The sequence below is a fragment of the Halichoeres trimaculatus genome, unplaced genomic scaffold (genome assembly GCF_033239565.1).
Source record: "Halichoeres trimaculatus isolate MK-OKI-2021-1 unplaced genomic scaffold, fHalTri1.1 fHalTri1_scaffold_9, whole genome shotgun sequence".
NCBI lineage: Eukaryota > Metazoa > Chordata > Actinopteri > Labriformes > Labridae > Halichoeres > Halichoeres trimaculatus.
The window spans coordinates 27,403,021-27,427,842 of record NW_027437188.1 but is presented as its reverse complement, the minus strand read 5'-3'; the positions used below and the strand labels follow the sequence as shown (position 1 = coordinate 27,427,842).

Sequence of the window (24,822 nt, the reverse complement as noted above, 5' to 3'; positions counted from 1 at the left end):
CAGTAGCTAAAAAAGCACTGGGGAGCAGTGATTGAAAGGAGTCATAGACAGCAGCTGGGAGGGGAGAGAGAATGGTTATTCCATAGTAATCTGATTATTCTTTATCTCATTACTTTAAAAAAGAAAAATACTCTCACATATGTTACCTTACCAATGTGTCTTATTTACAGTAGCAGTTTGGCACCGCAAACAATTTTAAGATTTCATGAAGTGAATTTAGAAAGTGTTTAAATTAACATTTTAAGTGGCTTAGTTTACAGAGATCACTGCACGCACTGAGAAAAATGAACACACCACTCAGCTGTAGATTGTTTGCATCTCGAGTTTAGCACACTGCCAGCAGGAATTGAAATAAAAGGTTTGATTCATCCCAAATTAATAGGATGGTGGAGCTCAGTCTGATATCTTTCCAACGCTTCAATCATTTGTCACTCATTCTGTCCTTCTCACTCACATGCGAACATACACTCTGAGTTGTTAAACCGTCTCTTCCTCTCCAGGAGCAGATTATCACCTGCCAACCCGGCTGGAGGTCAGGAGAGGAAGTGTTGACTTTCAGTGACGTGTAAACTGGGTCAAGTCCTGGTGAAGGTGGAAGAAAACAACCCCTGAACTGAACTACAGGTTTATGTTTTAAAGGGTTTAAATAAACACAGATGAGGCTTTAACTGTGTTTTTGTTTTCTGTTTTAGAGTATTACATCTGAATTCTATGTGTTTTATACCATTTGACAGGAAGTAGATGCAGGAGTGAGGCCTTTATGGTTATGTGATAAAAGCCTTGTGTTGATGTTTTTGAACACTGACTTCAATCTAAATTTTTTCAAGAAGATGCATTTATTCATGGACAAATTAAGATCTAAAGTCTATAAATTGGTCCAACTGGGATTAACAGTTGTAAAAATCTCAGTCATCTTGATAGTTTATAGTGTTTTATTTTAAATATCCTTTAAATATTCATCTATTTTTGCTCAGTAGAAGCAGCCTTCAAGAAGTTCATGCCATTATCCGGCCAGGACAACGTACTAGTAGTTTCTTTGGATCCTATTTAAAACAGTTTAACACCAATTACACTGCATGCACAGCCTCACACAGCAACAGGTAGTGCTCAACTAATGAATCGTTGTTCTGCCTTCAAAGAGGATTACTGCTCCTTCTGCTTAGCTTAGTTACTTCAAATTGGGATAAAGGTAGGGACAGGTCTGCCGTCTACAGCGGCCATCTGTCTGCCAAGAGGACGGTCAGAGAGTGGACGCTCTCTGCTCCTGCTGTAAATGGAGACAAGTCTGAGTTTGGATGTTCTGATATTTCCAGATGAGGTGAGGATCGCCACACCGGAGGAGCTCAGAGAATGGGAGCTTGAGACTGCCAGCCAGGTGTCCATACCAACCGTCAGACTGTTTGTGGCTCTGTACCCTTACAACCCTGCTGCCATGTCGCCCAACCATGAGACGGCTGCTGAGGAGCTGCCGTTTGTACCTGGCCAAATCATCAAGGTAAAGAAACAACATATAAAGTCTTTGTATCTGCGTATCTGAATGTTAAACAAACAGTTTGAAGTGTATCATGGTTTTGTGATATGACTCACACTTTGGGTTGCGTTTCCTGACTTCATCAGTTGAACATTTCCTGTTTGTGCATTTCACTCTTGAAGTTTGTCTCCATTTCCTGTCACCTTTACAAACTGATTGATGTGATTTCCCGCCTTTTCACTACAACGTGCCAACTCACACATGACTTTTATATTCATTTACCAAAACTTAAGAGAAATAAAAGAAGCTTCTTCTGCTTTTAACAGGTGTGTGGAGACAAAGACGCAGATGGTTTCTATCACGGTGAGTCTGGTGGTCTCTCTGGATACGTGCCCGGCAACATGGTGGCTGAAATCCCGGTGAATGATGAGTATCTGAAGCATCTACTGCTGCAGCAGGGGTTCCTGCCGGTGGACCACACAGGTACTAAACCCTGTGTTTCTACAGGAAACTGTGCTTTATTGAAAAATAACACAGGAATAATGTATAGAAAGTGAGCTGAGAAATGCTTTCTGAACTGTCAGGTGAAAAAGGCTCAGAGATGAGACGTGACTGAGTGGAATATTTTCAACTATAAATAGGGAAAGAAATTTCTCTTTTTAAAAAAGGGTATAGGTTAACCCAAACCTTAGAAAATAACATGACTTAAATTAATCAGTGCAGCATCTTTTGGGAAATGCAGCTTTAAGTTTTGGATGTCGTCACATGTAATCAGAATAAACCTGCATGCCTGGAGTCCAAAGCTGAGAACAAAGAAAAACAACAATGATAGTCAAAATGTGATAAAAGGGAGTAGACTATAAAGATGCGTACAGCACAAGACAGGAAATGTAAGCAATGGCCAAGCAACGAAATAGAAACAAAAATAAATTACACAGTTATTGTATAAGGGTTTTTACTGAAACAAAGCTAAACACAAGATCTGAAATAAAAAGGTGTTTCTCTGGAAAGTAAAAGTAACTCTGGATTAAAGACCAAAAACAAAACTTAAATTCACTGAAATATTCAAAAAAGTCAGTGTTTGTTGTCTTTGGTTATTTTATTTTTGCTGACACACTGATTACTGTTCCTGTGTGAGGTTACTGATGCCTGATTGTTGATTTTGGCTGCCAGCAGGCATGTCCATGACACCGGCGCTGAGTGACATCATCACCCCTGAAGATGTTATTGTCCGGCGAATGGTGGCCTTATTCGACTATGACCCCTGGGAGAGTTCACCCAACTATGACAGTGAGGTAAACTCTACTAAGACACTTGAAGCTTGTTTTGTTGTGTCTAACCTGTAGGTCTCTAAATCCAGTGTTCTGCTCTGGGATAATTCTGTTTTCACTCCATTCCCTGAAGGTTGAACTCGGCTTCCGTTCTGGAGACATCATATATGTGTTGGGCGACATGGATCAAGATGGATTTTACTTTGTGAGTGTCACATTTATGATTAAAACCCAACATCCACAGCGTTGTCCTCTCACTGATTGAATCTTCATCTTGTTTCAGGGCGATCTGCACGGACGACGAGGTTTGGTTCCTTCAAACTACCTGCAGCTGCTACCCTGGGACTAGTAGAAACGCCACCTTAGGATTTACTCCACAAATGCCAAGTCTGAGACACAGTGAGAGTTCTAAAGTTTTTCACGCAAAGTGACAGTAAAGTGTATTATCTTTATGTCAAAAGGTGTTTTTTAACAGTTTTGTTTTACAGCACCTGATTTAGATCACAAATTGATGAGAGTTCAGACAACTTTCAGATCATATGTTTATTGAAAGATTTATAGGAAAAATACAAAACACTTAAAACATAAAAAATCACAAAGCAAATCTAATTTAAAAATCAAACAATGAGGAAATTATATTTGTATTTTTTATCATATCCAATGGTGAAGGATGCATTACTTAGCCTTAAAAACCAAGCTTAGTCCCAGCTTATTGCAGACAAACTTGTAAATAGTCTTCCTTGTATGCCTTATAACCTGTTTTTATATTTTCTATAATTTGCAGATAGTTTTTTAACTATTTAGGAGTTTTTTCAGTTTTGCAGTAATTTTTAAGTAAAAACAGAACAACAACTTTGTACAAATGTTGTTTTCAAGTCAGAAATGCAACAGAAAAAAAGCAGAAAAAGCAGAAATAAATTTGAATTTGTACAATGTTCACCTGCTTCCTCATTTGTACTCGTTTGTGATTTTACCATTTGAATCTAAAAAGTTTAACCTCTGAGGGGGTTTTCTTTCATGACACGTCCATCGTTGGGTTCTTCTTTGACGTTTCTCTGCAGCCAACAGTATACTCATCCATAAAGTAGGAAACACTACACTGTGCTGTCAAGTTTAGTAGTGCTTTCTACTTTATGGGTGACAACACTGTAAATCTGTTGCTTCTGATCTGAGCGCTCCAATGTGCAGGCGAGAGGGTCATGAAACATCACAGTCACTGAAGATCATCCTCATCTTTTTGTCTGTAACTGAAAAAAAAAGAAACATTCACAGCTTTTCACAAGAATGGTGCTCTGAAATATGCAGGTTTATCACATTAATGACAGCAAATGTCACAACGCCTGTATACTAAAGTAAAGTTTAAAAGTTAAAACAAAAGAAAGCAGGTTTTAAAACATCATCGCTGCCAGCTTCTTACCCGTGTTTGAACTCCAGGGAAGAAAGAAAACCCAGAAGAGAACGCGATCTTTTTATTGACCCAACTGAGCCACGTGGTTTACACAGGAAGAGCTCTAACTGTCACACACACATGAACGCACACACCAGCTATATGTGCAGGGAGGGTGCAGGCTGTTGCACACACACACACACACACACACACACACACACACACACACACACACACACACACACACACACACACACACACACACACACACACACACACACACACACACACACAGTGGAAGTAGTTTGAATTATACGCAACAATTAAAGTTTTCTCTAAATACTTTTATTTGGCTGTTTACTGACTGTTGAGTAGAGATGCTGCATCAGGTGTTTTGTGAGTCAAATGACATCATGTTTCCAAGTGTAGTTATGTTTATACTATAATCTTTTATTTTATGGGTTTATGCACAAGAGGTAGTTGTAACTGTCAGATTGAAGTATTAGACTGAATATAAACTTTGAGGAAAGTTTGAGGAACTTTACTTTGTTACTTTGCCCTTCTGCACACACAAACACACACACTTACACACACATATATGCAAATTTCAGACCAGCACTTATGAGGCCCTGGCTGACTGCGGCACTGCTGCAAAGAGTTGGTCCCTTTTAAGGAGATACAGATATGAGGCGTCACCTGTTTTTAAAAAAGAGCTCTGAAGCAGACAGATATTGATCCCGGTAACAATTAATGAGAAAGAGCACCATTGATCTCAGCATAAACATTCTGTGTGGAGGCAGCAGTCAGACGAATACTTTGTCTGAAACATATTGATAAAATGCCAGTATATCAAAGGTTATTAGGAGACGTGATTTAATTTAATTGAGCTAGTCTAAGATGTTTATGTGCACGGTTATAGAGATTTTTTTTCAACAGCTCTTGAATCACTTATTATATATTTTCAAGCAGAACAGCTCTAAAACTTTATTTCAGATCATAAAACAAGGTTAACGCCTTATGTGTTTCTGAGAACTCCTCCACGTTTCTCACAAGGTGAGGGTGAGAAGTGGCGGTGTGAGAAGGGCCCTTCCCCATCCCCGCATCAAACGTGCAATGTGCTTGCAACAACAGAAACTTCACAAATAGAGTAAAGACAGGCCCGTGTCCTCCGTTGTCACGACAACCCAAACCTCAGAGTCACACCAAGTGCAAAGAAGAGGAAGTGGGGGATGGGCAGCATGCACAAACTGAAAAAAGATGTCCTTGTGAGAAAAAAGAAGACGAGCACTCAGTAAAGTAGGAAATGAACTAAACAGGTTTTAAAATTAAGGACACAGACCTTTGATTTGCTGCAGAGATGAGAGTCAAAATTTTAAGTCACCTCTCAGACATCAAACACACAAACACACACTGAGTTCATGATTCTTAACAATGCTGAGTTTGTCTGGGTAAAACAAGGATTGACCCTCTGCACCAAGAGAGCATGACTGTGCATCCTGCAGATTAGCTCAGCACTGTTGCGCCAGAGGATGTGCTTGCATCAGACTTCTATTTCTGTGCAACATGGGATTATATCCAAAGTGATCTCCTGGAGTACTTAGGCGATATAGATAGCGTCAGGGTGCCAAAAACAAGCTCAGCGCCCACTGACACCAGTGGGTATTATCCTCCTTTTAAAAGCTGAGGACTGATTGAATATGTTTCACCTCCCATCATCACTCTCACACGGGGCAGTGTGAGACTTCTGTTGTGCTGACTGAGTCTCTTCTGAAAGTCTCCGCATAAAGGATTGTCAAATTATTATTTTGATGTTACATTTCATTTCTTTAACCACTTGTTGGCACAACTTTTAATCCATGAAGTTTTCAGGCACATGTTCAGCAAAAAGGCAGCACAACTGTTTCTGTACATCTAAAATGTGAAACATCTCATGACAGAGAGACTGCAGGTTTTTCAGTCAGCCATAATTTACGAGGCAGAACACGAATCTCTCAAATTTTAAGAAAAGGCTGCACATTAGGAGGAAAGTTTTTACAGCTTCATTAAAGTCAAACAACCATTCAAATGAGCTGTCAGCTGCCACCTAGTGGGCAAAAGTGGTATATCACTTAAAAAATACTGGGAGAAACATCAGGCATTAATGTGACTATAATTTCACTCTGCTTTTGTAATATTCATTATTATTGTCATCCCCATTTGTATAGATTGTTTGTGGTGTAAAAAGTAAAAAAAAAAAAAAAAAGTTTTATAGATCATATTTTTGCAGGTTGATGTGGGTTTGGCTTGATAAAAGCTTTGTTTCATTTTGTGTTTCTGTTTTGCGTTAACTAAGTTATGTTTCTTTTTCCATTTTTATTCATAAATATTTTTCCGAGGGGGTTCCACTTTCATTTCATCATTTCATACCAACCCATAGTGATATTTACTTTTTCCAGTGCATTGGGTCCACTAGAGGGAGCTCTGACGTGACTCTACTATTTTTTCTTACGGTGAAGAAAACGCAGTTTGTTTACACGGTTTACACTGAAACTAAAGTGTGCTCCAAATTATTTTTTTACACACTTTTGAAGTAGGAACAGAAGCATATTTTAGTAATTAAGCTGTAAGTTTCATTATGTTAAATGAATAGCTGGGACGTTTTATTGAGTGAAAACGTCAGATTGTTTGTATCACATGATTCCTTCTACATTTGGGTTAACACCATCGATTGTATAATCAATGGATTTAGTCACTGTGACTTCATCCATCTGTTTCTGAAACAGAATTTTGAAGCAAACTGTCACAGGAGCCATATTGGAAATGGGGTGAGTTTTCAGCCTTCACACTAACAGCTATAGGGCGCCTGCCTGTCAATTAGATGGGCTGTTCTTCTGATTGGACGAGCTTGTGTTCTCAATAGCTTCTTAACTGATGCCCTGGGGAAAAAAAATCACCCACATACAGTGAGAGAAATTAGCTATTCAGATATATATTTTCTGCACCAAGCTGTAAATTTCTGCTGTGAAAATTGCTTTTTTTGTTTTGTTTTCGATGGGTGTGTATGTGGTTTCCAGTACTGCCACAGCCAAACTCAAGTGAACTCAAACTCACACTCTACAAACTGCAGATTTTAGCTCTTCTGCATTGCTTTATAATTTTAGATGGAGGTTGCCACTTGGTTAACACCAAGAATTCGAGGGTTCACAAACTCAGAAAACTAAAACACATAGATTTACTGTATGTACCCAGAACCCAGATATACAGGTGCAGCACTTTCTTACTAGTGACTAGGGTGCGTTAAATACCTGATTCTGATTGGTCAAGACTCCTTGTTGTGGCCGTTTATCCACCAAAAAAAAGACAACAAAAGTTTCAAACAAACTTTCACAAAAAAACTCAAAAGGCCACTCTTGCACCGTGGGTTGTGGTTTACGCGGATGGGAAAATAATCATAAGGTCCAAACTCATGTCAAACTTTCACAAAAATGTGGTTTATTAATCCAAAAAAAAATCAAACAAACGGAGAACAAAGGAAAACTCCCCATGTGGCTCCCGCTCCTGTAAAAAACCATCTGCCCACCCAGGTGCATGCTGGTCCCTACCGTAAGCTTACCTATATAACCTAAAGTGCCACCGTGCCCCATTTAAACAAATAATTAACAAAACACCCAAACTAACGGAATGGTAAACTACTAAAATACTAACAAAAACGTAATCATAATTAAATCAAAATAAATTGATTTAAAAATAGTAAAAATCTAAACACTAAACTAAATTCTAAACAAAGCAAAGAAAAACACTAAATAGCTCCTACACTCCGGCCCCTAATTGTGCATTTAATCACAATTACTTTAATTTCTCAAAGGAGCTATTCACTCTACTCCAACCAATGACTAGACAGTCTATCTTATTATCTTCTTCTTGATGAACCTGAAACAAAACAAAAGATAGAGTCAAAAAGAGAGAGAAAGCAAGAGAGAGAAAAAACAAGAGAGAGGGGGAGGTCCAACATTGTCACACTCCTGCTTCCAGCAGCAGGCAGAGCTTTGTCACTGGCCTCTCCAGAATGCTGGTTCTTGTTTGAAGGCGCACAGAGCGCACCAGGCCCTTGGCATCTGCTCTCACATCCAGAATTTTCCCCATCAGCCAAGATCCTCTTGGGGCTGTGGCATCTGCAATGAGGACTATGTCTCCAGGAGTCAGACTTCTTCTCGGCCTTGTCCACTTCTGTCTCTCTTGCATCATTGGTAAGTATTCAGAAGTCCATCTTTTCCAAAAGAGCTCTGCCATGTATTGTACTTGCCTCCACCTTTTTCTGATGTACAGGTCGCTGGGATCAAACAGTCCTGGCGGCATGACTGGCTTGCCTTTTAACGTCAAAATGTGACTGGGTGTGAGTGCCTCCAGGTCATCTGGGTCATCAGAGACCTTTGTGATTGGTCTGTCATTCAATATGGCCTCAGCCTCACAGAACACAGTGTGGAGCCCTTCATCGTCCAGAATTTGCTGTTTGAGAACTGAAGTGAGAACGCTCTTCACTGAACGAATCAAGCGCTCCCACACACCACCATGATGAGAAGCTGCAGCTGTGTTAAAATTCCACTTGATTCCATCCTGAACCAAAGCTCTCTGAATGTTAACATGATTTAAACCAGCCAGACTTTCTTTCAGCTCCCTGTTGGCTCCAACGAAGTTTGTGCCGTTGTCAGACCTGATGGTGGAGACTGGGCCTCGTCTACAGATGAACCTGCGGACAGCATTTATACACGAATCCGTATCCAGTGTATGTGCCACCTCCAAATGCACCGCACGGCTGGTAAGACAAGTGAAAAGCACTCCATACCTTTTAAGAACACTCCTGCCTCTTTTAACGTCAATAGGCCCAAAGTAGTCAACTCCAACATCTGTAAAGGGGGCTCTATCAGGCAACACTCTTTCCTCAGGCAGGTCTGCCATCTTCTGTTCAATCAGCTTCCCTCTGTTGCGCCTGCAACCCACACAGTCAGATATCACTTTCCTTGCAGCAGAATTTGCATTGATGATCCAGTACTTCTGCCGCAATCTGGACATCATGTGATTTCTTCCTGCATGGCCCAGCTGATGATGAATATGGCGCAAAATCAGTACAGACACATGCAGATCTTTGGACAGAATTACTGGATGTTTGGACTGAGCTGGCATTGCTGATCGACCCAGCCGACCTCCTACTCTGAGGATTCCATTGTCCATCACAGGATCCAGTCTGTACAGTGGACTCCCCTTAGAAACACTTTTACAGCCACTCTTCAGTGATGCAATTTCAGCTTTAAACTTGTGTTTTTGTACATACTGAATGATTGACTGTTCTGCTTTCTCAAGATCCTCAGGGCTCAGACTCTGTCCTTTGAGCGTGGCTTTAAAGCTCTGAATTTTCTTTTCCACTGCAGATCCTTGAGTCTCCAGCTCATCCTTATTGAATTCTGCAGAGGCACACAACTCCTTTCTTTTCTGTCCCAGTAACAGAAGAGCTCTCTTGACCATCAGCCACCATGCAACAGATCTCTTTAGTCTCATCCAAGATGAAAAGTGACAAAGCAGGCGATCTGTGGCATACTCAGAACCTGCAACAACAGAGTTCACTGTCACATCCTTTTTGACCTCTGGGTCATCTGTAGGAATCACATCAAGATCAGCATCCAACTTAGGCCAAACCTTCTTTGGCTCACAGAGAAACTTTGGACCATTTATCCATCTCCTGCCTTTCAGGAAAGTCTCTGCCCTCATTCCTCTTGAGGCATCGTCTGCTGGATTCTCCTTTGATCCAACATATCTCCACTGATCGACACTTGCTGCTTCTCTGATGATGGACACTCTGTTTGCAACAAAAGTGTGAAATCGCCTGGTTTCATTATGGATGTATTTGAGTACAGTTGTGCTGTCACTCCAGAAAACTGACTTCTCCAGCTTCAGGTGCAACTCCTTCTGAAGCATTTTATCAACTCTGACTGCAAGAACTGCTGCTGTGAGTTCCAGTCTAGGAATCGTCATCTGCTTCAGTGGAGCAACTCTGGCCTTTCCCAACAGAAAAGCAACTTGAACTCTGTCATCCTTTTCCAGTCTCAAATACGACACTGTTCCATATCCAACTTGGCTGGCGTCAGAGAAGTGGTGAAGCTGAGCTGTGTCAGGGTCTCCAAAATCTCTGGATTTAATACATCGATCCACACTGAACTCAGCCACCTTCTGAAGATCATCCAACCATTCAAACCACTTCTTGGAGAGGGAATGAGGTATGGCTTCATCCCACCCCAAACCTCTCCTGCAAAGCTCCTGTAGCAACAGTTTGGCTGGAATAGTGAATGGGGACAAAAATCCTAAGGGGTCATACAGTGAGCTAACCACTGATAAAATGCCTCTTCTGGTGTGTGGCTGTTCCTGTAGTGAGGTCTTAAACTTAAATTTGTCTGTTTGGATGCACCACTGTAGCCCCAATGCTCGCTCCATTGGCAGTTGGTCCACATCCAAATCCAGTTCCTTCACTTCCTTTGCTCTGCAGTCTTCAGCAATTGACATCAGCACTGTTCGGCTGTTGCTGATCCATTTAGAAAGATTAAAACCTCCTTTCTGGCAAAGCGCAGTCACATCCTTAACCAACTGGACTGCTTTCTCTTCTGAGGCCACTGATTTCAAGCAGTCATCAACATAAAAATTACATTTGACTGTGTTTACCACTTCTTCAGGAAAATGTTGGACATTGTCATCTGCAGTTCTCTTCAGTGCATAATTTGCACAGCTTGGTGAAGAGACCGCTCCAAACAGATGTACTTTCATGCGGTACTCCACTGGAGACTGTGAAGTGTCTCCACCAGGCCACCAGAGAAAGCGGAGGAAGTTGACGTGTTTTTCAGAAACATGAACTTGATGGTACATTGCTTGTATATCAGCCATCACAGCAACAGGCTCTTGTCTGAATCGAACGAGTACCCCAATTAAAGAGTTGGTCAAATCAGGGCCCTGCAACAGCTGACAGTTCAGTGACGTCCCTTTGTATGCTGCTCCGCAGTCAAAAACAACTCTTAGCTTGCCTTTTCTGGGATGATAAACCCCATGATGAGGGATATACCACACACTGTCACTCTGCTTCAGCTGATCAGAAGGCACAAGCTCAGCATACCCTTGAGTCACCATGTCATTTAAACATGTTATGTATTGTTCTTTGAATTGACTGTTCTTGACAAACTTTCTTTTCAGGCTCTGGAGGCGCTGTTCTGCAACATGGCGATTGTTTGGCAAGAGGGGGCTTTTCTCCCTGAAAGGTAAGTCAATGCAGTAGTGTCCTCCAATTAACTTTGTTGTGTTGTTCATAACATCCATAAACTTCACATCCTCTCTGGACATTTCAAGCTGCTCATCTGATGACCTCTCATTAAAGTCATGGTTGAATTGTCTAACCAACATTTCCTGCAGATGTTCAACGGAGATCCGATTGGATGTTATAGCAGAGCAGTCACTTTTGTTCTTGTTGCTTTCACCACGAAGTGGACCATTGATGACCCAGCCAACTCTAGTTCTGACAGCATAAGGTCCCTCATCCTGGCTGTTGATTATCTCCCAGGGCTCCATCACCTTTGCTGCATCAGTTCCGATAAGCAAGTCAACCCCTTCATTGATGTCGTGAAGTTGAACGTCCTTGAGATACGACCACTGGTCAACATCCTCTTGTCGTGGAATATTGAGTGTGGAAACAGGCATATCCTTTTGAGTTAAGACATCGGGTAGCTCAATGAAGTCATTCATATTCATACCAGACACTTCAAGGCCAGACAGCACATGAGCATTTACAATCTTTTTTTTGACCCATTGTTCTCAACGAAATGCTTGTCTTTTTACCCTTTAAGTTCAACTTTCTTGCCAAGCTCTCTGTACAAAATGTTCCTGAACTCCCAGGGTCCAAAAAAGCATATGTCTGGACAGTTTTGTTGTTCTTTTGACTTTTGACTTTGACAGCAACAATAGAAAAAATTGAGGAATCTTCATGACCGGCCCCGATATGACCACAAGTCTGAGACACTGAAGGCGAAGCATTTGAAAGACTCACAGACTGATTGGAGGATGTTCCTTTATCCTGCCGCTCTATGTGAAGGACACTTGGGTGCTTTTGATGGCACACATCACAATCCAACCGACTCCTGCAGTCTTTGCTGATGTGACCCACTTTCAAACAACCAAAGCAGATTCCTTTTTCTTTAATGAAGTTGATCTTGTCCCTGTGTACTTTCACTTTGAACTGTGAGCATTGATCCAGACAATGATTACCCTGAGAACAGAACAGGCAATTGAGAGTGGACAGCTTGACCTTATTTCCTGTATGTTGACCGATGACTCCTTCCTTGACTGTAGTGACATTGGTGGCAAAACTACTCCCCTTTTTCATTTGTTTGAAGTGGCCAGCAGTGGATGTTTTGGACTTGGTGGGCTGAAGGTCTTGAATGTTACCAAAAACTGGATCTGAAGCTATTTTGACTTGTCTTTCAATAAACCTCACAAGATCAGTGAACATTGCTCTCTCACCCCTTCGTTCTTGCAGATCACAAGCAACATTTCTCCATTTTTCCCTTAATTTATAAGGAAGTTTTAAAATGATGCTTCTCATGTTTGATGGTAAGTCCAGCTCTTTCATGTACATCAGTTGTTCTGTTAAGTTTGCACAACCACGTAGAAACAAAGAGAAAGCTTGCAACCCTTTAATGTCCTCACTTTTAACAGGTGTCCAGCTGAGTATCTTTTCCATATATGCAGCAGCAATTTTATGTTCATTTCCAAAGTGCTGTGCAAGAAGACCTTTGGCTCTGTGGTATCCCTGCTCTGGTGGTAAATGTTGACAACTCTGCACCAGGTCCCTTGGCTGCCCCCTGGTGTACTGTTCAAGGAAATGTAGACAGTCACTCCAATTATCTGTTTTAGCCTCCACCCCATTTTCAAAAGCTCTGATAAAAGATCTGTATTGGAGAGGATCTCCATCAAACACAGAGATGTTCCTAGATGGGAGGACAGAGCACAGATTTTGTTGGACAAGCAAAGCAGCGATGTCATTTTGCCTTTGCATGATGTTAACAATGTCATTTTGATAGCTGTCAGTCAGTGGTTGAGCCTGATGGTGAGTATGTCCCATTTGAATTCCATTGACAGTTTGCATCACATGAACTGGAGCATCGACCTTAAGTGTCACTTCATCCATTTGTTTTATCTGTCTTTGTTTAGGCTTGACAACTGGTGGTTGGAGTACAGAAGCAGACAAACCAAGAGCATGATCCTTTTTATCAATGACATCAGGAATAAAAGTGCAGGCGTCAGTATTTAATTCACTCACTCCTTGTGGCTTATTCCTTTCATAGTAAGAATTCATGCCGTTTGAACGTTTTGAGCCACACTGTGAACTGTTTTCCAAGACTTGAAGTTTTGCTTTTGTTGCTGCCAGTTCCGTTTCAAGCTCAAGTTGCTCCTTTTCCCTCCTTAGCTTTTCCTGTTGCTCTTCTATCTGATGTTTCCTTTTTTGCGCAGCAATGCGCTCCTCAAGCGCTGCTTTATCGGCCTCAGCCTTAATGCGCGCGGATGATGTGTGGGAAATCCGTGATAGGCGAGAGGATGCTTTCTCAGAGTTTTCCTTTACACTTGGAACATTTGAGACACTGTCTTCAGGATTTATTTCATCAGCGTTGCATCGTTCATCAGGCATGTCTTTATTTGGCTCAACACATGGATGACTTGCGTCAAAAAGCCAGCCTTTAACCTTCTCCGTGAAATCACAATATTCTGTCATTTTGTCAGTGAAGTATTTGCTTTGTTTTTCAGTATCATCTTTAGGCAAAGGTAAACTCATGAAAGACTTGTGGATATCATGTGCGTCTTCATAACACTTTACGAACACAGAGAGCTCATTCTTTACTGAATCGACATTTTCCTTTGATGCCATCAGCGCATTTATGTTTTCCATACATCCTTTGGCTTGTTTGCATTTTGCTCTTCGTTTTTCCTGGAGTGTTATCAGACTATATCCAAGACCTTTGACAGACATTTTAACAGCTCTTCTTGGCCTTTCAGCGTCCTCTGCATCGACATCAGACATTTCCGTTTCTTTTATTTATTTCCTTTTTTTTGCAAACCAATCACAGTTCATGAACACATAAGAGAGCAGGTTGCAAAACACTCGTTGATTATTGACCAACAGATCCTCTTCATCAAACACACACAGCGATCAGACTTTTATGAATGAATTAAGGCGCGTGGCCGTGCGTAAAAGCAGACGTGCGGCGGTTCAACCATTATTCCTTGAATTCCATGCATTGTGAAACACTGTCAAACTCCACTCGTTTGGCCGTTTTCCATTACAGCTCTGAACAGTTAAATCACATACCAGTTTCCTCGAAAAAGGTTGAACATCTTGTCGATCTGGGCCAGGTAAAAGCTTAATGCGCGCCGCCGCCTCCGCTGATAAATCCAAAAGGTGATTAAACGCTGTCTTCAGTCCATTCATCCACATCCAAGCAATCCAAACAAATCCAGTCAGAAGTTATTCCTTTGAGTCGAAGGGCTGGTTTTTTACTTGTATGTTGTGGCCGTTTATCCACCAAAAAAAAGACAACAAAAGTTTCAAACAAACTTTCACAAAAAAACTCAAAAGGCCACTCTTGCACCGTGGGTTGTGGTTTACGCGGATGGGAAAATAATCATAAGGTCCAAACTCATGTCAAACTTTCACAAAAATGTGGTTTATTAATCCAAAAAAAATCAAACAAACGGAGAACAAAGGAAAACTCCCCATGTGGCTCCCGCTCCGGTAAAAAACCATCTGCCCACCCAGGTGCATGCTGGTCCCTACCGTAAGCTTACCTATATAACCTAAAGTGCCACCGTGCCCCATTTAAACAAATAATTAACAAAACACCCAAACTAACGGAATGGTAAACTACTAAAATACTAACAAAAACGTAATCATAATTAAATCAAAATAAATTGATTTAAAAATAGTAAAAATCTAAACACTAAACTAAATTCTAAACAAAGCAAAGAAAAACACTAAATAGCTCCTACACTCCTTAATGACAGTTATTAATCATGAGACAATGCCCCTGTGATACATAATACCCAGTGCAACATTGCTCCCCCTCATGTGTTACTGCTTTAATTCAATTTCACAACCATTAAAAACACAAAAAAGTCTTTATTCATGCAGAGCAAATAATACACAACTTTCATTCTGTAGAATGCAATGACAGTGCACTGGATCCCATCACAGATATGATGAGTAACAAGGTGCTAACCACTTCAACATGACCTCTGGAGTAATACACCTGACGTCCATTCAAAGGCTGGACAGGTCTGTAAGTTCTGATCATCTGTTTTCCATTAGAAAACTGGAGTTTTGAGAAAGCATTGAGCTGTAACAAAGAAGGAAACAACACACAGGTACATAAAAAGCAGTATATGATATAGACTTAGTGGTTGAAACTAAAACGGAGCATTAAGAAGACTGAATATGGGATTCTCACTCATGTTGTAACATAACCCAAATGGATTCATGATTGAATTAATATGTAGGGATAGCCATTTACCTGATTCCTGCTGAGAGGGATGGGGTTTTCAAACACGCTCCAGATGACGGCTTCAGCACAGCTTGGTGTGGTGAGAGAGCCATGGTAACGATAGTACTTAGTCATATCAGTTAGAGGAGGGATAAACATTTCCAGAGACACTCCCCGCAGTGTGGTGCTATTACCTGGTTTAAGTAAAGTATTCACAAGACACTGAATTAACAAGAAATAATTTACATTTTTCTAAGGTTTCACTTGAACTTTGTGTTAAACCTGTGGAAATAAATCTGTACAATAATGAACACAGTTACTTTATAATTCAATTCAAAGAGGACTTACTTGATTTGGTGACAAATTTCAGAGCGTTAATGAAGGGATCAAATTTCTTATTAGCAAACTCTGACTCCTGTAATGACAGAGGAAAATGAACCTGAGATCACAGTTTTTGTCCAGTTACGATAACAGACTATGGTTTTCTCCCTGTGAAGAATATTTTCTATTGGCATGAAACACATTTATAAGAAATATTGATACTTCTCAGAGACCCTTAAGAGCAAACAAAGCCATCAGCAGGAAGATTGACTACTTTTAAACAAAGTTTCTTGATGAAGGAAACGTGAATAAAATAGAAACAGAAAGTTGAGGGTTTTGCTATAAAATACTTAACAAAGGAGGAACTAGAAGTAAAGACTGAAAGAATACTGCTGTGTCCACAAGGGGGCAGCAAAGTCAATATCATATTTTTTAAAAGAAGCGTGAAAGCCCCCAGGGTTAATATCAATAAGTGAATTTTTTTTTTTTAATAGATTTTAGTCAAACACATACTTTGCATTGTCAATTTTTTTATTGTTCCATTTTTCTAGGTAAAATAATGATTTCTTTTTTTTTTTTTTAGAAAAATAACAATCAAAACGTTTCCATTCTTTTCCTATTGGAAGCCTTTGAAGTTCCTCAAGGCTCAATACTTGGCATATTTTACATTTTCTCTATCAGTCAGTAGAGGTCATTGTTGATGCCAAATTGATTTGAAGCCCACTACATTAAAACAACGTCATTGTTTCACTGGCTTTGCGGGCTTCAGTTTCTTACTCAGTTTCTTCCTAACTTTCTTTCCACATTTACTCTCCTGCCTCTCAGTGATGGTACAGAAAAAAGTCAGAAGCCAGGTGTTCATATCTGACATAAAAAGTCATTAACATCTCCTGCACTTCTGAATCTGTAACCTATCAAATAACATACATTTCAATGTCTTCAAAAATAGGCCACTTTGTTTCCCATATATCCCAATTTCTATTTAATATTTTGTATATTCTATGTCATACATTTTCTGCCTTGCATCTAATTTCATCTTGAAATGACCTAATATTTTCATTGCAAAAAAGAACAAGAAGAAATAGATAAATAAATCACCTGAAAGAAAAACCCAAGAACAGCCACACCAGTGGGGTCTCTCAAAGCCTGGGATACTGTGTTGTATTCTTCTTTTATATGAACAACGTGCATCTGTAAACAATAATTTTACAGAAATGTTTAAGTTCTCTGCATTAATGAAATTCTGAATTTTACAAACACAGTCCCACATTTTCATACCTCCATTGAAAATTGTTCTCCATCAATCGTGTGTTCAGACCCTGGTCCTCCATCTTTGCCCCAGTGCAGGTGAGCCTGCAGCGCTTTGTATGGTCCAGCAAGGTTTCCTCCTTTGATCTTCATACTGGAAGGCAACTCCAGGTGGACTACAAAGATAGTCAGCATTTTAAAATCATCAATCAGAGCAATCTGAAATACCTCAAAGTATTGAACAGCAGAGTTCCTTCATTTTTTTAATATTAGTTATCAGTTTTTTTATTTTAAAAATCCCTTCTTTTAATCTCTCATGACTCATATGACTCATTTAATTCAGGTTCGATAATGAAGTAATTTAACTAATTTACAAAGACGTACCAGTGTGACCATTATTTATGAGACGACCGTGAAAAGTTTCTTTATATCCACTGAAGTGAAAAGGAGTGAGACGTTCATCTGGCAGCACTTTCTTTGTTACAATGTTGACTGGAGACTGATATCTGCCACTGCAGTGACGTGAAACTGCTCCCCATATCTCTGGTCCTGTGAAATTAAAAAAAAAACCGAAAGCACAGATAAAGTATTTCAAACTTTATAGATTCTTCTTTCATTTTTTGACCCAAGTGAAGCTCAGATTTACCTGTGCAGGAGTGACCACAAATATCTTGGGCCTGGTAGCACCAATCTATAAAAACATGTTAGGAATAAGTATTTTACAGACATTTAAAACAGCAAGAACAAATAGAGTTTCATTCTGTAAATAACTTACCTGATCCTGATGCAGTTTCCATAAAAGACACAAACACAAATAAAACAAATCGGAGCATCATCATTGTTAATGAACTGTGTCTGGCTGCATGCATTGAGCCTGTCTGAAGATGAAACTGTTAAACCCGCCTGTTATGACAAAGGTAAGACCACCACTAACACCGCCCACAGTGCCTGCTTTGGTTTTATGAGTCCCCATTCTGTGGCAGCTGATACAGCTGACCCTGATACGAGCACACAAGATAACACAGCAGGACCCTTACTCTCAAGAGTGAAAAGTCAATAGTTTAATTAGGACTGAGAAAAACCACCTCATCAGAAGAGGAACCTATTGTTTTTTTTGGATAACTTCTGGAGGGCAGTCATTCACTTACTCTTTTAGGCACCTTTATACTACTAAATATGTTGCTTTGGAAATCAGAAACATATTCAGAAAATTCCTCCTAACTTTAAACATATAATGACTTTGTGTTCGGTAAGGTAAAGGTAGTTTAATTTCTGGGCTAATTCGACTTTAAAGTCCTGTTTGGTGGGAACCGACATGGATTGATAACACTGATCCTACAAAATGCATCAATCATGTTGCTTCAAGTTCAACTAGAAACGGGATTATGGGTTAGAGAATATACATGGATAATCTGATGGCATTAGTTCAACTTATGTAATGTGACATAAAAAGTGTCTGTTTTAGGTTGAAAATGCATGAGTGAATAATTTACAACAGTAGTTTTTCGAGATAATCAATGCACTGTGACAGTTTGATGAGATAAGCAACAATAAGACATGAGCTTTATCCATTTAAAAAGAGGAAAGTATGTCCATAAATAAGAAATGGCAAAGATTTTCTGTTTATTCATGTTCATAAAAAGAAAATAAGATAAATAATACAGGAAAATCAATATGAGCTAAAAATCCATACATGCACCATAAAAAGGTACGAAGTACGAACAGTGCAAGGGTTGAAGTGAAGGATTTGTTTTGTACCATGACATACTTACATGTACAGAAAAAAAGAGGTCATTTGAGCAATGTATGTCAGTAAAAAGAAAACAGACCACTGATAGAATAAATAGAGTCAACTTCATTCATATAGATGATCTAAAACTAAATGGTGGATCTTGACAAGGTGGAAATATCTGGCCCTCTTTCTGTGTCACAAATTTTCATGGAGGGAAAAAAGCTCATTTGTTAAGTCTTTGAGATCACCTTTAATATTACATGATAAAAGCTCTATTTTCAGCTGCAGCAGGCAGCTGCTTCAGAAAAAAAAAAGTAAAACTCACCCATTCATATAAAGAGAAGTGAGCACTAAAAAAGAGCCATTCTTGCATCCACCAGGTAAACGGTAGCCAGACTCTAAATCAGATGCAATGTTAAGATCAGAATCAGATGCATTGTTATGCAATGTTGGCTAAGGGGTTGTTATCACAAAGAACTACAAGGTTTTGTTGGCCTAAAAGTCACAAAATTATAGATACTAATAGTCAACACAAAGTGTGCAAGGCTTCATAAACTTTCACATATTTTACCCCAGTTGTCCACTAAAATATTTTTTGAGAAAGGTCACCTGCTTAATATTCACAGTTTATGATATTGTGTATTTTTATACGTTTTTAAGGCTGTTTTGGTCACCAATGTGAGATGAGAAGACCTAGACCATCTCCGTGAGTGCTGACTTGACAGACTGTTGACGTAGGCAAACACATGGCTGTGGAAAGTTCAGTGACTCTTGTGTTGTTATATTTTCCTTTCTCCGTCACTCCCCTCTGCTAATGCAAAATGAGCCTGTATTTTTCAACACAGGGGTCAATCAGCTAAAGACTTTGACAGAAATCAGATTGGAAGAAATTATCACACAATACTTTAATTTTCTTAATTTGACATCTATTAAGACTGAGAAAGAAGAGTTAAATAAAAAAAACACCAAGAGAAGCAGCAGGACTAAGCAATATTAAGGATTTTCGTAACGTTTTCAATATGCAATCTACCTTTATCAACTCTGAGAATAAACGTTTCTCCTTATTAACATAATCAATGAAGGCTTGATGACCCATAATGTAGCCAGTCAGCAGGGGGAGCTCTAAAGCTTTGCATTCTGTGAGTCCTGTGAATCTCAAATCACACAACTAACCTACTCACAACATCGGTAAAGCTTCCTACGAATGAAGATTTCTCTCAGAAAACTTCAGAGAGAAATCTTAATTCGTTTCCACCAGGTTTCCACAGGCTTTCAAAGCTTACGAGCCTAAGTTTAAGAGGTAAACGGCGTCATACGTCATACGTCGACGTCGTCGTTAGGACTCCGCCTCCGACGTCACGAGCCCCGTGTTGGCGTTCATGAGCACCTGTCTCCAGGAGCTCCGGTGGACAGCCTGCTGTAATCCCCGGGTTGATTAATCTTCCTCCTGTGAGGTTTCTGTCCATAGTGTGGTCAAACGCGGACCCGTTTGAGATGGACCGCTGGAGGGGCAGAGTGGCTCTGGTGACCGGGGCCTCGGTGGGGATCGGTGCGGCCATTGCTAAAGAGCTGGTCCGGCATGGTATGAAGGTGGTGGGTTGTGCGAGAGACGTGGAGAAAATTCAGGTTCGTTTGGACCTAGAAGTTACTTATGTCACCCAAAAGTGGTGTTAAAAGTTAAATTTTCACTTTAAAATTAAAGCAGCCATGGTAAACTACTAGTTTGATAATATTGCATAGAGTTCCTGTGTTGTCTGTAAGTTTGAGTAATAGGACAGTAGGGGAGCTGTTTTAAAATAGAAACGGTTCTGTTTTGTGTCAACCACAGTCACTCAACACCATATTAAAAATAAATGCAAGAGATTTAAGTATAGTAACATAATCTGTCTTCATATTCCCAGCGTTAGTAGGTTGAAGATTCTGCTGTGTCACTTTTACCTAAGATATAGATCAAGCTGGTGCAGGAGATACCTATGTTAATGTTTATCCTGATCATTGACCTAATTCACAAGACTTTGAACAGAACTCTTTCAACATTAACCACTGCTCAACCTCTAAGGTTTATTTTTAAGAGAGAACCATATTCACAGACATATTACTATCATCTGACATTCATGTCCTAGAAAAGACATACCTGATTATAAAAAAGGTTGGCTGTTAATAGATTTACCGTTTCAACTAGGAAATATTAAGTAGATGTTAAAAGAAAACCCGGTTAAAGAGATCAAATGCATGTAGACCTGTGTGCTGGCTTAAGGCAGCCTGTAAAATTCTGCTTTTTACACACATTACTTATGACTCTGCAGTTTTCAGCCTTTCGTTAATTAATGATAATTTTTATGATAGAAGTGACACAGTAGTTTTTTTTTTTCATTGATTTGAAGGAGTATTGAGTGAACAGGCACTTCTCACAGTTGCTAAAGACAATGTTAAAGATATTTCAGTTTTTTTTTGTTGTTTGTTTTTGTTTTGGTAAACCAAGTTTGTATCTCTTGTAATGCTGTTTTCTTTTACAGTCAACTAGTTTTCTTTGTTTTGGATTACAAAACACTGACACTCCTGTGCAATTAGGTATTTAAGATAGGCGTTTTTCACTGTTGGCATTATACCAATATCTGCTCATGTTTCTATCTCTTAAATTAGATATGGGTACCAAATTAGGTACTTTTATAGGTACCGACCAAATTCTGTCAGAAGTTCGGGGTACCGATTCTTGTCAAATCAAAAGGTACCATGTTTAGGTACCTAAATGCATCTTTGTGACTGTGAGGGAGTGAAAGAGTAGGTGATTATTCATGCTGGGCATAAACACACCATTGCAAGGTTATATATTAAAGAATAAATATGTTAAATTGAAAAAAATATATATTTTATTATTAAACAAACTGATATTTTTTGCCACATAAACACAAAAAAGTACCAAAAGTTGGTACCGTTGAGTACCGGTACCAATTGCCAGGTACCGGGCATCAGTACTGTATCGTTTGAAATGTGAAAGATACCCATTCCTACCATTATTAGCACAAGTTTCCACAGAGCAATATTTATTATATGAGTCATATATTATATGACATGTATTTGATATGTTTCAGAAACTGGCAGCTGAGTGTCAAAGTGACGGCTACAGTGGTGTCTTGGTGCCATATAAATGTGACCTAAGCAAAGAGGAGGAGATTTTATCCATGTTTTCTGACATCAAAGCTCAGCACAAAGGTGTGGATGTATGCATCAACAATGCTGGCTTGGCTAATCCAGAACCTCTGTTAAACGGCAAAACAAGCTGCTGGAGGAACATGCTGGAGGTGAGAGCAAAAAGGGTTTATGCCAATCACTTTGGTGGAATAAGATATGAGCGCACAGAGCAGTAGCTTTGGCTGCAACATAGTAGCATTAGTACGTATATTTACATTATACAAGCAAAAGATCAGGATTTTTTCAGAAATATTATATCATATACACCAAAAAAAAAAAAATTAATAACCATGCTACTGTTTCCCTAGAGAACTGTTGAAAAATATATGTACTGTTCAACCAGAAGCTCCCATCTTTGTTTTAATCACAGAATCTGTCTTTACTTTTTTGTCATGCAGGTGAACGTTCTTGGGTTGTGTATTTGCACACGTGAAGCCTATCAGTCAATGAAAGAAAGAAATGTTGATGACGGGCATATCATACACATCAACAGGTGAAATTTTCTTGTGACAAAAAGAGACAGAAATGTCTCTCATTCTTTGTCCAAAGTATGACTCAAACCCAAAAAATCACATATCAAGAACTCACAGTTGAATTACAACGATTGAAAAAGAAACACATTAGACTGTGATCCCTGATAAATGCATTGTATGCTGACCTGTTTTATATTATTTTTATTAATTATTCCTAAATCCTCATTTGTTTCAGCATGAGTGGACATCGTGTTTTTCAAAATCCCGACACACATTTCTACAGCTCAACCAAGTTTGCGGTGACGGCCCTGACAGAGGGTTTGAGACAGGAGCTTTGTGAGGCAAACAGCCACATCAGAACCACTGTAAGACATCAGTCAACACATCTCAAACTAAACTAAACTTTTGGTGTACTACAAGTCTTCAGCAGCTTAATAAACTCCAAAATCATGAGTATTTATTATAATAATAATAAAAAAAAGCTTGAAATAATATCTGATGATCTTATTTTTCAGTGTATTTCTCCTGGTGTGGTGGCAACAGAATTTGCTCAGCGACTGTACCGTGACAACCCTGAAAAAGCTGCTGCTTCGCCACTATATAAAATAAAGGTAAAGATACTTTTCATACCCTCTAGAGCACTGCTAATTAAATAAGATGCATATTATTTTACAGTCTACTTCTTTTACAGCCTTTGGATGCCATAGATATTGCAAATTCAGTCACATATGTCCTGAGTGCTCCTCCACATGTGCAGGTGTGTGGTTTCTCTTTTTCATATTTATATAATTTTAAAGTTTCATGTGTACTTTTATGATACAACATTCAACATTTTCTCCTTTTTTGTTGCATAACCTTCAGTGAGAAAACATGTTGTGTGTGTATATACATATATATATAGTATTTTTTTTCTTTGCCAGATTGGGGACATTCAGATGCGACCAGTGGAGCAGGTGTCATAGAGTTGCACCTACACAAGGTCAAAAATTCTTCAACGTATGGACTTCCTAGATCTGTAAATCTAACTACTGCTTTTCAAATTTGTACAATTATTTTGCACTGAAAAAACAATTGTTTAATTTGAGTTAATGTGATGCATATGATCAGTGTTATTTAGTTTTTTCTTGCTTTGTGGTTAGACTGTTAATAGATGGTAAATTGCAGATGGAATACAGATATACCAATAAGATATCAGATTATTTCTCTAATATCTAAAAAGCATACTTGTCATGGATATTTTTTTTATTTCAATTGATCTCCTTTAATAAAATGTACTTTTGTAATCATAGCTGTGTTAATTGCTGCATTATGATCATTCATGACAGAGGGTTGCTCTGGCTTTTATCAGCCTCTGGCAGACTGATCAATTGGAATAAAATATACACCTACAGTTTTTCTGTTCTTTTACTTTGTAAAAATGGCAGGGGTGTATCTTCAAGATATTTACTCACTCTGTAAAAAGTAGGTCAAACCAGACAATACATGTAAAGACTCCAGGAGTTTTGATTTCCTCTGCCCTATTTGGCAAACTTTCAGACTATTCAAGTTTTGCCCACTAGAGGTCACAAGTCCAACATCACACAACTGTTGAACTCATGCTGAGGGCTCATATTTTATAGAGGATGACTCAGATGGGGACATTTCTCTAGCTACAGATAGAAAGAAAAAAAAAAGACATAAGGTGATAAGATGCAAAATGAAACACAGCAAACTTGGTAAAATATCCCCTGGTCATTTCAGGTTTCATAAGGTGACTACATTTCTTTTTTTTAATTATTTTTTAATTCATTTTCAAAAACGACAGCGGCAGGAGACAACTAAACAACATAAAAGAAAATACACATTTTGACAATCATGAGACAATACAAGAATCACAACATATGACAAATACACCATGTGACAAATAATAAAAAAAAAGCAATCAAACAGAAAGAAAAAAAAAACAAGCATTACAGGTAGACAGCACCAAGATCAATTCGGCCATGGAGCACCACATGGTATCACATGTGTGATACATGTGTAGCTAGCAGAAGCAGTGAACCCACACCCACTTTACAAAAAAAAAATGTGCCAAGTTAAAACATACTGCTTTGTCATGTTGTTGGAGGAGTAAACGGTAAAAGATTTGACCAAATATGCACCATGCATTTTACCCATCAGAGCTGGTCCTTTTAAACAAAAACATAA

The 24,822-nt window shown here is 39.1% G+C and overlaps 3 protein-coding genes across 4 annotated transcripts; 2 read left to right on the top strand and 1 right to left on the bottom strand.

Moving 5' to 3' along the window:
- The first annotated feature begins 394 nt into the window (after positions 1-394).
- Positions 395-3,495, top strand: LOC141798338 (RIMS-binding protein 2). 2 transcript variants are annotated; one of them, XM_074680224.1, is made up of 6 exons: positions 395-624; positions 1,314-1,495; positions 1,798-1,954; positions 2,648-2,766; positions 2,876-2,947; positions 3,026-3,495. In XM_074680224.1, exons 2-6 carry the CDS (start codon positions 1,433-1,435, stop codon positions 3,089-3,091), a joined length of 477 nt encoding a protein of 158 aa, XP_074536325.1. In that variant the 5' UTR covers positions 395-624; positions 1,314-1,432; the 3' UTR covers positions 3,092-3,495. The 2 variants fall into 2 exon arrangements, with proteins under 2 accessions (XP_074536325.1, XP_074536324.1); XM_074680223.1 differs by having other exon boundaries at positions 2,645-2,766.
- Positions 3,496-15,339: 11,844 nt separating this feature from the next.
- On the bottom strand, positions 15,340-18,107 carry ca4b (carbonic anhydrase IV b). The gene is made up of 8 exons (XM_074679563.1): positions 18,014-18,107; positions 17,885-17,929; positions 17,623-17,787; positions 17,269-17,414; positions 17,089-17,181; positions 16,018-16,084; positions 15,700-15,863; positions 15,340-15,525 (listed from the first exon to the last, which is right to left on the bottom strand). The coding sequence occupies exons 1-8, from the start codon at positions 18,105-18,107 to the stop codon at positions 15,340-15,342; spliced, it is 960 nt and encodes a 319-aa protein (XP_074535664.1).
- Positions 18,108-20,310: 2,203 nt separating this feature from the next.
- LOC141797850 (dehydrogenase/reductase SDR family member 11-like) lies at positions 20,311-24,043 on the top strand. The gene is made up of 7 exons (XM_074679534.1): positions 20,311-20,596; positions 22,063-22,272; positions 22,561-22,655; positions 22,871-23,000; positions 23,151-23,246; positions 23,327-23,392; positions 23,556-24,043. Exons 1-7 carry the CDS (start codon positions 20,465-20,467, stop codon positions 23,595-23,597), a joined length of 771 nt encoding a protein of 256 aa, XP_074535635.1. The 5' UTR covers positions 20,311-20,464; the 3' UTR covers positions 23,598-24,043.
- The last annotated feature ends 779 nt before the right edge of the window (positions 24,044-24,822 follow it).

What these genes read in the sequence shown, in the direction of transcription:
- ca4b (XM_074679563.1), bottom strand. Translation starts at nt 18,107, where the DNA reads ATGCATGCAGCCAGACACAGTTCATTAACAATGATGATGCTCCGATTT. An exon ending in CATAAATAATGGTCACACTG is followed by an intron (nt 17,415 to 17,622) that starts GTACGTCTTTGT and finishes CTATCTTTGTAG; the next exon opens with TCCACCTGGAGTTGCCTTCC. An exon ending in GAGAACAATTTTCAATGGAG is followed by an intron (nt 17,182 to 17,268) that starts GTATGAAAATGT and finishes TATTGTTTACAG; the next exon opens with ATGCACGTTGTTCATATAAA.
- LOC141798338 (XM_074680223.1), top strand. Translation starts at nt 1,433, where the DNA reads ATGTCGCCCAACCATGAGACGGCTGCTGAGGAGCTGCCGTTTGTACCT. An exon ending in TACCTGGCCAAATCATCAAG is followed by an intron (nt 1,496 to 1,797) that starts GTAAAGAAACAA and finishes TGCTTTTAACAG; the next exon opens with GTGTGTGGAGACAAAGACGC. An exon ending in CCTGCCGGTGGACCACACAG is followed by an intron (nt 1,955 to 2,644) that starts GTACTAAACCCT and finishes TTTGGCTGCCAG; the next exon opens with CAGGCATGTCCATGACACCG.
- LOC141797850 (XM_074679534.1), top strand. Translation starts at nt 20,465, where the DNA reads ATGGACCGCTGGAGGGGCAGAGTGGCTCTGGTGACCGGGGCCTCGGTG. An exon ending in GAGACGTGGAGAAAATTCAG is followed by an intron (nt 20,597 to 22,062) that starts GTTCGTTTGGAC and finishes GATATGTTTCAG; the next exon opens with AAACTGGCAGCTGAGTGTCA. An exon ending in GCTGGAGGAACATGCTGGAG is followed by an intron (nt 22,273 to 22,560) that starts GTGAGAGCAAAA and finishes TTTGTCATGCAG; the next exon opens with GTGAACGTTCTTGGGTTGTG.